Source organism: Centropristis striata, chromosome 3 (genome assembly GCF_030273125.1).
Source record: "Centropristis striata isolate RG_2023a ecotype Rhode Island chromosome 3, C.striata_1.0, whole genome shotgun sequence".
Taxonomy (NCBI): Eukaryota; Metazoa; Chordata; class Actinopteri; order Perciformes; family Serranidae; genus Centropristis; species Centropristis striata.
The window spans coordinates 688,483-700,659 of record NC_081519.1 but is presented as its reverse complement, the minus strand read 5'-3'; the positions used below and the strand labels follow the sequence as shown (position 1 = coordinate 700,659).

The window sequence follows — 12,177 nt, the reverse complement described above, 5'->3', positions numbered from 1 at the left end:
CGACGTGTCCTCTTTCCTGGTTTTAATGGTAGAAAAACACAACAGGGCCCAACAGGTTTTAATGGTAGAAATGTGGTAATGCTTTCCCGCCTTAAATGAGTTAATGAGACAGCAGGAAGGTTGGGTTCAATACCTGCTTGGGAGACACTCTGACACTAAAGGATACAACCCTGATTGTAAAGATGTTGGAAGCTAACGCTGGGCCAATGGACGATGCCACGGAGACCAACATCATGATTCAACCCATTCAGGCCTAAAACACCTGGAGAAATGCCTGTAAAACCTCTGGGTGATTTAAAAATAAGCCCCTAAAAGAAGTGTCAACTCTTCTACTAAATAATAGATTTTTCAGCCTCTGTAGCAGATAGAAATGACATTCATAAAGTATCTGAGAGCTTACAGCTGTTATATCTGAGCTCCCTCCGCTATAGTCGTCTTCACCATGATTTATAAGTTCTGGAAAAGTCCCATGATGCATTGGGACACTCCCACATGGATTATGATTTTGTGTCTTTTTGTGTCTTTTTTTAGTCATTTTGTCTCTTTTTAGAAATTTTGTGTCTTATTTTAGTCATTTTGTCTTTTTTTTTTGGTCATTTTGTGTCTTTTTTCAGTCATTTTGTGTCTTTTTTTAGTCATTTTGTGTCTTTTTTTGGTGATGATTTCAAAGTTCTGTAAAAGTCCCATGTTGCATTGGGACACTCCCACATGTATTCTGATGCATTTCATTGGCCAAGAGACCGAAAATAGGTGGAAAAAAACTACAAATACTAGAAAACCACGTATCCGCTTTTCCCGGCTTTAATGGTAGAATAACTCAACAGCTCCCAACAGGTTTTAATGGTAGAAATGCGGTAATGCTTTCCCGCCTTAAATGGGTTAAAGACAAAACTACATTAGTTTGAGAAAACAAATAGTTTTTTGTCCTAACCCCTATCCTCACCAACTGGCAAAGCAGCTGGGTGAAGAGGTTAAATATTTACAGTACAGGCCAAAAGTTTGGACACACACCTTCTCATTCATACGTTTTTCTTTATTTTCATGACTATTTACATTGTAGATTCATCAAAACTATGAATGAACACATATGGAATTATGTACTGAACAAAAAAAGTGTGAAATAACTGAAAACATGTCTTGTATTTTAGATTCCTCAAAGTAACCACCCTTTGCTTACTAGAATATAAGACATGTTTTCAGTTATTTATCACTTTTTTGTTAAGTACATAATTCCACATGTGTTCATTCATAGTTTTGATGAATCTACAATGTAAATAGTCATGAAAATAAAGGAAACGCATTGAATGAGAAGGAGTGTCCACACTTTTGGCCTGTACTGTAGTTCTTGCACACTTTTCAACTAAATATATGCCATAAAGGATTAGTCACTGATGCATTCTGTTATTTGTGTTTTAGACAACGCCCAAACTTCTTTGGAATCCAGGTTGTATATTGGCTGCAGCAGACGTTGAGCCTGTAAAGTTATTTCAGTAAAACAGAAGGAGACTTCCCCAAAGACATGATTCTGTAGATTTAACAACTGAACCCTGCTGTCATTCACACACACAGAAAGCAGATATTATATATATTATAAAGGTATGAGAGTGTGTCTGTGCAAGTTTAAGAGATGAACTCATGCTTGAAGCTCTGAATGCTCTAAACGTCCTGTTGAACTATACTGTGTGTCTTGTGACGTGCTGCATGATGAAACCTTCTGATGGAGAAACATCTGCAGGATTCTGCTTCAGGTGCTGTTATGTGCTGCAGAATGTGATCCGCCTCAAGCTGATTATTGCACATTAATCTCTGTATTTAAAGAACTCTGCTGATATTCATCTACAGTCTGATATTAGAGGTCGTGTTTTATGTGGTTTATGTGGTTAGAAACGCCAACCAGCGCCACCAAACCGCCAAAATCTGCAAAAATCTGCAAAATCTGCCCAGTTCACGTGCAGCACCTCTTTCTGATAAACAAACATGATCGCTGAGACATGACACAGCAGGTCTGCTGCTTCCATGGAGGGGAGCGGCCATCATTACCTCCCACACACACACACACACACACACACACACGTTAGTGGATTTCCTTTAAATACCAACTGACTGTGTGTTACATAATGATACTGGCAGCTGAGTGTCTTAACAAAGCTCCGACACACAGCAACACAGGGCCGTGTGTCCACGTCCTCCATGTATTTATAGAGCCTGGAGCTGCATCAGCAGGCTCAACACTGATTCATCATCATCCTCAGGAGGAAGAGGATCTGTTCATGTCTGAAGTGGCTCCACGTCTCTTTATTAACCCTCGGAAATCTCTATTATGTCCTTTAACCCATTGACGCCTAAAACGCCTGTAAAACCTCTGATTGGTGATTTTAAAATCAGCCCCTAAAACCTGAAGTTTTTCTGTAAATTCAACAGAAGTGTCAACGATTCTACTAAATAATAGATTTTTCAGCCTCTGTAGCAGATAGAGATGAAATTCAAAAAGTATTTGAGAGCTTATACAAATACTACAAAACGACGTATCTGCTTTCCAGGCTTCAATGAGTTAAAGAATCTGTTAAGAATCTTCATCATGCCATGTTGGCATCAGTTTTTTCAGCGTTACCTCTCCTTTATGTCCTGGTTATTCATGTTTAACTTTGGCTTACTTGAACAAAATGTTGAACCCAAAAGAAACAAAAGAAAAGATAAAATCTGATCTTGAAAATTATGATTCAAAACACAGAATTTTAAATATTGCAAATATGAACACAGGTTGCATATATAACAGGTAGAATGAGGATAATATCTAGTTCTATATTTTATACTAAATATATTTGACAATATCTCCAGTTTTACTTGGCTGAATATCATCAAAAAAACTTAATGTTGCTTCATTTTTCTGTCTTCTCGTCATGAAGAAGTAATGCACCGGTGCGTTCATGGACTCTAGAGGGTTAATGTGGTACAGAAAAAGACTGTGAACATGATTAAAACACAACTCTGTCCACAAATATGAACTTTGAAACTTGACATAATTATGGTCAAGAAGTTACTTTACCTATTAGAAAAAACTGGATGTGAATATCTTGATGTGTGTAAAATATAGAGAGCTATGAACACACAGCGGACATACAAAAAATGAATATCTATGAGATAGGTTTGAGCTGTATAACAATATATATCAATTTAACAATGTTTGCAGTGAAATATTTTAACATAAGAACCCATTTCATATATGGGAGACCTTAAAGAAGAGGTATCTGAAAAACTAAAGCCTTTCTGACAGTTAGTCACTAGAATAAATGGTTTTCCTGCACAGACCTCCAGCACATCCAACACCTCTGGGATAAACTGCAGCACTGTGAGCCAACTATTGTTGCTCAACATTGTTGCTCAACAATAGTTGGACCTCACTAATGCACTTGTGGCTGAATTGGAGCAAATCTCTGCAGCGAGGTTGCAAAATCTGATAGAAGTTTGGACTTTGAGGAACTCCGTAGAAAAATCCATGCTGTGTTTCAAAACCTTTCTGCAAGAACTGCATTAACTGGCAATTAGATAGTGAACACTTCTGTTGTGTAAACCAGTAGTTCTCAACCTTTTTGAGTCGCGACCCCCAATTTAACATGCATGTTGTCTGTGACCCCCACTCACTGAACACAACCTCACACACACAGTTCAGATCACCCAAAAAAGAAACAAAATGACCAAAAAAAAGAAACCAAATGACCAAAGACATAAATTGACCACAAAATTATCAAAAAATACACAAAATTACCTAAAAAGACACAAAAGGATCAAAAAAAGACACAAAATGACCAAAAAAGACACAAAATGACCAAGAAAGAGACAAAATGACCAAAAAAGACACAAAATGAGCAAAATAGACACAAAATGACCAAGAAAAAGAGACAAAATGAGCAAAAAAGACACAAAATGAGCAAAAAAGACACAAAATGACCAAGAAAAAGACACAAAATGACCAAAAAAGACACAAAATGACCAAGAAAAAGAGACAAAATGACCAAAAAAGACACAAAATGAGCAAAAAAAGACACAAAATGACCTAGAAAAAGACACAAAATGACCAAAAAAAGAAACAAAATGACCAAGAAAAAGAGACAAAATGACCAAAAAAGACACAAACTGATCAAAAAAAGACACAAAATGACAAAAAAAAACCGCACAATGACCAAAAAAAGACATTAAGTGACCAAAAACACACTAACACATGAACACTTGAACACAGTGGAGACAGAGCTGACTTCCAAAATGATTTGGCGACCCCCAGAAATCATCTCGCGACCCCAATTGGGGTCCCGACCCCAAGGTTGAGAATAGCTGCTGTAACCTGCTGATAAATCTCCTTATTGCCAATAAAGCATCCATCCTCTGAATGCTCCAGGTCTCTGGTTGGTGGTTGTAAAGTTTCATGAGGCTGATTATTATCATAAAGATCATTTTATACACTGAGATCAAGTTTATAAAAAATGTTCTCACTGAGATGAAAAGCTACCAAGGAGACTAACATCACCACACATGAATAAAATCGGGTTTATTGAATCCACAAGAGTCTCAGTTTTCCAGTCACACCCGATTAATGCAAACTAGAGACTGTTTATGGAGCCCAGTATCCAGAATATTCTGATACAAAAGGTGAAAATTAGCTTTAAACCTCTGAAGTTTAAGAGATTTACTTCCTCTGCATTAATTTCTGTCTGTGAAACAACTAATAATTGCAAAACAATAGTGAAAGTAAACAAGCATTCATTTGTATATTCTTTTGCCAATTTCCTCAAAATTTGGTTAAAATCTGCACGACATTTGGATAAAAACCTGGCTAGTGTCAATAGAGAAAGACAGAAAGGGAAGAAGATAAAAATGACCCAAAAACAAAAAGTAAAAGCTGAAGTAAGTCAGCAGGAAGAACAGAAAACAGACGAGGAGAGAAAATAAAGAAGGACGCATGTACAGATGCAACATTGGCTGGGATATTTCTCCTTCCTGGCCCATTTCATCCTCCGCTAGCACAATATTTAATGGTTTCTACATTATATCATCACACACACACACACACACACACACACACACACACTCTCTCTGCTCCACAGAGGGCTGATGGAGCTAATTAGCTCCCTCATGATCCGACTATTTATAATAAAGAAGAGAGACTCTGTGAGAGATCACACTGGAAGAAGGAAGGAACACACTGATCAAGAGGGAAAGCTTTTGCTGTTGGTTCACTTCCATGTCGTCACACACACACACACACACACACACACACACACACACACACATACAAAAGTCTACACACACACACACAAAGCTGATGTCAGAATAATTTCCCTGCTTGGTGTTTAGCCCAAAGCCAAGAACACAATCCTGCTGTATGTGTCTGTGTCGCACTGTGAGTACCTGTGTCTCTCTTTAAGTGTGTGTGTGTGTGTGTGTGTGTCTGTGTGTGTGTGTGTGTTCTTGTACTTCCTACATAGTGAGGACCGGAACATGTTTTAACCAACAGAGTGAGGACATTTTTGCAAAGTGAGGACATTTCGGCCGGTCCTCACTTCTTTAAAGGCTTTTTTTTTTTTTTGATTTTTCACCTTATTTTAGGGTTAAAGGTTACAGTTAGGTTCATGTTAGGGAACAAGGTTATTATAGTTAACGAAAAGGAAACGAAATAACGGACGCTAGAATTGAAAAAACATTTTCGTTAACTGAAATAAAATAAAAAAAGAGTTATAAAAAAAGATAATTAACTGAAACTGTGTTGTGTGGTTACAAAACTCACTAAAACTAACTAAAATTATAGTGAAAATGTCCTTCGTTTATGTCTTTGTCAACTTTTTTCATACATAATGAAGATGGATCAGACAAAGGAAATAAAGGCAAAATTTACTGTGACCTCTTTTAATCTCCCACCCAACAAATACCCCATTACAAAACACTACAACTAATAAAAACTAAACTAAAACTAGCAAACTCACTTTAAAAAAACTAATAAAAACTAACTAAATTCGAAATCAAAATTCACAATGAAAATTAAAACTAAAACTAATGAAAAATCCAAAACTATTATAACCTTGCAAGGGAATTTACTGTTACAATGAGGGTCCTCACAAAGATAGAAGTACAAGAATGTGTGTGTGTGTGTGTGTTACCTCTGGTCCCGGTTGCCATGTCTGCCACCTTCTGGAACGCGTCGAGGAACGCTCCGGTCACCACGATGGTCGTCCTGAACCAACACACACAAACACAAATATTAACTGATTGAACTCAGACTCACGATTTAATGTCAATTTGTACAAAACACACAAAATATTCCAAATGTATTTCATATGCTACCATAATAGGCAAGCGCATATATTGAAAAAAACATGATCGGCCGATTCTTTTACGTCAAACCGATCTTATCTAGCGATCTTATCTACCTCCACAAAGGTCTATTTGCTGTTTATTTTAACATGTGAATAGCCACAAAGCTGCTGCATTTGGCCATTTGTTCTTGTTGTACTAAACAAAACCAAAAACTCAGGACGCTTTATTTATGGTTGCAGTTCTTTTATTAGTTTGTCCTGTAAATTGTTGCCATTTATTTTAAGTTCAATATTTTATTAACTACCTCACACATTGGGATTTCCTTTATTTGTTAAAGAAAAATACTGCTGTGTTATTGCATTTCAATAAAATAAGATTCAAACATTGAAGGTGTATGCTGTGAGAAAAAATCGGTATCGGCCAAAATCGGAATCAGCAGGTCAGGCTTTTTAAAAATCGGTGATCGGGGATCGGCCAGAAAATTGCAATCGGTGCACGCCTACTAAAAACATTCTAACAAAATGTTTCTCAGCTGTTTATTGTAGTATTAGATGTCCTTAATAACAGACTAACAGTTCACCAACATCTGATCTATAGAAAGGTTTCAGGAAGCACCAACACTAGACAAGAGATACGAGAAAGGAGAAATGTGTAATTAGTGAAGGGAACTGGAACGAGTCTGTGGTGAAGGTGCTCATCAGGAAGATCAATGGAACTGATGTAATAAATAATACAAGAGAAACTAATAAAGTTCAATTAAATGTATGCATGTTATTCATTTTTCTGAATATATGTACTGTTTATGTTGGAAATAATGTAAATGCATGGGCAAAATGAACATATCTATTTGATCAAATAATCATCTAGTGATATTCTCAAGAGCTTTAAATGATTCTTTGACCCAGAAAATGTAGATTTTGACACCAAGATTGACCTTCTGAGTGGCTTGGAAGATATATTGGTTCTCATAGATTTTATATGGCTGCCATCTCCAATCTTGATGAAGTGGCTCCCATCAAAAATGAAAACTTATGGTGATGGAGAGCATGTGGAAAATATGTGGCGCTTTTGTCCAGCATGTCCCCTTTATTCAGCTCGTCCTCCTGACTAGAAGGAGTAACGCTCATTTTAAAAACCAATGTGGCATTTCTTGGGGTCATAAATTGGTAAACTTTTAGTACGTTTTAAGGACAATCCAATCCAATCCCCTTTATTTATAGAGCATAATTTTAGCAAACACAAGGTTTCCTTGTGCTGCACAAACAATAAATACATAACACAATACAAAGAGATGTAGTAAACAATAGATCAGTAAGGTGCAATAAGATAAAATAAAGTAAAAATGGGATAAAAATAAATAAAATAAAATGTAAAATGTACTGCCCGCACAAAATAAAATATGCATGAATACAATAAAAACAAAAACTCATAAAATCAACATAAAAACACAACTGATACTACTGTAAACCACTGAGAAACCTTTTGTTAGATTTTATTTTAGGGTTCAACCATATTTGCACCTGACTTTAATATAAACTATAAATAAACTATCATGTCCAGCTGAGGTATTCTCTGTTCACATTATGTCATTAATAATCTGTTTCTTGGCTCAGTCTTTAGCCGAGCCAAGCCCGGCTCTGCTGACTGGCGTTTCCACTAAAGCCTGCAGCAGCAGCAGGGGGTCCTGACGCCCTAACGCCCTGCAGGGTCCTGCAGGGTCCTGGTGGCTGAAAACAGGCCTGTTAGAGCCCAGACCCCCCCTACAGAGGGATGAGTGTTCAAACATCCACAACATCACACTCAGCGGTTCTGTTTTGGGCTTTTTTTGTTGCTTGGAAGCTTTAAAAAAAGAAAACTGAGTCACCGAAACATCCGGTCAATACAAGAAAAGCAATAAAAGAAAAGAACTGCAGCACCAAGAGCTCCATGCTGAACAATGTTTACACCGACAGGAAGGAAAACAAGTCGCCATGACGCGTTACTGAGCAGCACGCTCAGGAGGAAGAAAACAGGGAGTTAGTTTGGTTTTTTGCAAAAAAAACTCGTGCATTTTGGATTTGAGTGTGATTTCCACCATTACAGATTGTATGAGTTCCTATGAATATCTAATAAAAAAGCGCAACTGGAAACTCCAAATTAACCCTCTATGGAACGCATTATGATGCCATTTAGGAAAAAAAATGTTTGGAGTGTTTTTTTGTCTTAAAATAGACTAAATAATCATAATCTTATAAATTTTGTTGTAAACATTGTACCATAACGATGCACAAATGAAAAAGAAAGTTTTTAAAATGAATTTAACATTATTTATTTAGTAAACATGTGTAAAAGATTCAGTAGCTTCAACAGGGTACAGTACATAACATTTTAAGGAACTTTTTAAACCGGTTTCTTGTCTGAATGTTGCGTATGTGTATGAAAGTGTATGAAACTATCATGAATGAAGGTTTACTCAACTATCAGTAGGAATATATTTTTTTTCCAGATGGAAAAGGGCCAGGAAATTATGTTTTGATTGATTTTTTTGTGGCACAAAACTGTTTCCTTTGGGAAAAGTCTGCAAAATAGTGTTTCAATATGGCCGCCTGGAGGTCATGTGACAAATTAAAGCATTGCTATTGGTTCCCTAGACTCTTCCCTCTTTTTTAAAGTATCACATCTCTCAAAAACATGCATTGTAGAAATTTGACAGGCCAAAAATGGGTATGTTGCCTGAGGGCCATAGAGCGTACCATATTGGGTTAAGAGAAGGTGGTAGGGCTGGGCGATATATCGATATAAAAAATATATTGATATATTTTTAAATGTGATGTGGAATTAGACCATATCGCAAACATTGATATAGTTAAAAAAATATATTTTCTTTATATTTAACTGCTGCCCTTACTAGGGTTTGTCATATTTAGTTCTTCTGTAATGTTCGTTATTCGTTTCTCATATAAATATATTTATTTCAGAAAAAGATTGGCCTATTTTATTTCATTTTCATTTTTATTTAAGATTTTTTTTAATTCAAATGTGCACTTTATGGAGCTTTGATTGTATTTTTAAAAAGGTTCTCCTGTTGTTAAACAGTATTTATGTTCACTTAAATAAACAGTTTAAATAAAACTACTTGTGACATGTTATATTTGGCTTTGACTGAACATTTGCTCTCACTTTGGGATAAAAATATCAGGATATATATCTCGGGTTTTAGCAAAAATGCAAATCTTTACAAAATACTGGATGAATAAGACTTGGATACCATTGTACAAGCTGTGTTTGAGTCTGTAAATTCATGTTTTTATATAGTTTTGCTGTTGTTAAATGCAGCCGCCATTTACTTCAATTTATCTGATTTTCTTAATTAAAAGACTTTTTGTTCACGGTGGAGGAATGCAACTTTTCTACAAGAATTCAAGCAGCACCAGGTGAGTAACTGGAATATAAATGCTCATTTAGAGGTCTGAGTGTTCCTTTAACTCAGTAGTTCTCAACCTTTTTGAGTCGCGACCCCCAATTTAACATGCATGTTGTCCAAGACCCCCGCTCACTTTATATTATATTGTTCCTTTTAATCTAAGTCCTTTGCTATCAGTCTAAAGGTTCATTCTGACCTCCTGAGTGTGGAACAGTCAGCTTCAACCAGAGACTCCTTGGAAAGTAACAACTTGAAACTTTGGTATTTGTCGGAAAAGACACAAAATTACCCAAAAAAGAATCAAATTGAACACAGAATGACACAAAATGATCAAAAAATTACATAAAATTAAGCAAAAAAGGACTCAAATTGACTCCCAAATGGCAAAAAATGACCACAAAAAGACACAAATTGACCAAAAAAAGATACAAATTGACCAAAAAAAGACACAAATTGACCCAAAAAAGAAACAAAATGGCCCAAAAAAGAAACAAAATGACCAAAAAAGACACAAAATGACCAAAAAAAGGAAACAAAATGACCAAAAAAGACACAAATTCACCAGAAAAGAAACAAAATGACCAAAAAATACACAAAATGACCAAAAAAAGACATTAAATGACCAAAAATACTAGAACACATGAACACTTTAACACAGTGGAGACAGAGCTGACTTCCAGAATGATTTGCCGACCCCCAGAAATCATCTCGCGACCCCAACTGGGGTCCCGACCCCAAGGTTGATTACAGCTGCTTTAACTGAATCAGACATGTGAATTCAATTCCTGCAGAACAGACGGCAGGTTACCATGTGAGTCATGTGACATCAGTGTTTGCTCAGAACTGGTCATACAGTCTGCTGCAGAACACACACCATAAACAAACCTCAGCTTGGGAAAAAAATTAAAGGCTTTTATTTTGGAAGGATTGATGGAGCCACATGAGAGGCCAGTGTTAGCAGTGCAACTGGAGATCATCATCATCATCATCATCATCATCAATGGACCTTTTGTCTGTGTGTGTGTGTCCCATTACCAGCCAGGTCTGTTTCTATAGCTGCACACACACACACACACACACACACACACACACACACACACACACACACAGTCATTACCCCTGGAAACCTAACTAAGAAGATCAGATGACACTGCTGTCAATAGTTTGTGTGTGTGTGTGTGTGTGTGTGTGTGTGTGTGTGTCTGACTTCAGTGGAAATTCTCTTTCATATTAATACCAAAGTCTTGACACACACACATTCTTGTACTTCTATCTTTGTGAGGACCCTCATTGTAACAGTGAATTCCCTATCAAGGTTATAATAGTTTTGGATTTTTCATTAGTTTTAGTTTTAATTTCGTTGTGAATTTTTGTTTTCAAATCCAGTTAGTTTTAATGAGTTTTTAGAGTGAGTTTGCTAGTTTTAGTTCAGTATTTATTTTTTAAATGCTTTAGTTTTAGTTTAGTTTTGATTAGTTTTAGTTTAGTTTTTATTAGTTGTAGTGTTTTGTAATGGGGTATTTGTTGGGTGGGAGATTAAAAGAGGTCACAGGAAATTTTGCCTTTATTTCCTTTGGTTTATCCATCTTCATTATGTATGAAAAAAGTTGACATTTTCACTATAATTTTAGTTAGTTTTGTAACCACACAATACAGTTTCAGTTATCTTTTTTTTTTTAACTCTCATTTTTATTTTTATTTCAGTTAACAAAAATGTTTTTTCGATTCTAGTTTTCGTCATTTCGTTTAGTTTTCGTTACTATACTAACTATAATAACCTCGTTACCCTAACCTTCACAACTAAATGCCCAACTGTAACATAAACCTAATAGTAACCTGAACCCTTAAACAAAGTCTGAAATCTCAAAAAAGCCTTTAAAGAAGTGAGGACCGGCCGAAAAGTCCCGGTCCTCAATATGTAGGAAGTACAAACACACACACACACACACACACGCACAAAAACAAACACACACGCACACACACATTATGCATCGTCTTCTAAAAGTCAAAGTTTTCAAAAGGAAGAACGATAATTTCCAGATTTGACTGAAATAAAACCAACAAATCATCACAATAAACGAACTTCCTTTGATGTGAGCTAATGAGAATAATTAGGTACGAGACACTAAAACCCTTAGAAACCAGCATGGAGCCCTGCTAACAGCACTATAACATTAAAACGCAGCACTGCGGTCTGGTGTTTGATCTGAACACTCAGCAACATTCCTTATGGGGACACTAGAAACCTGCTGGAGCCGCCAGGACCTGGTCTGTCTTTGCTCAGCTGGTGGAGCGTCTCTAAGGTCTGGGTGGATCCTCACAAGACCCAACAGGATCATTCTGCCTAAGTATATAATGCTGATACAATAATTATAATGTTTAAAGAGTCAACTTCAGAAGATATAAAGTCTCATTAAATGCCTTTAAAATCATCTTTAGTTTGAGTCAGTCATTACAGGAGAGAAGCT

At 36.3% G+C, this 12,177-nt stretch overlaps 1 protein-coding gene across 1 annotated transcript in view; it reads right to left on the bottom strand.

The window, feature by feature from the left end:
• Nucleotides 1-12,177, bottom strand: part of mtss1 (MTSS I-BAR domain containing 1) — a 104,484-nt gene that overhangs the window by 53,417 nt on the left and 38,890 nt on the right. Inside the window, 1 exon segment of the mRNA XM_059330227.1 lies at nt 6,150-6,223. Within this exon segment, the coding sequence (XP_059186210.1) occupies nt 6,150-6,223 (74 nt within the window).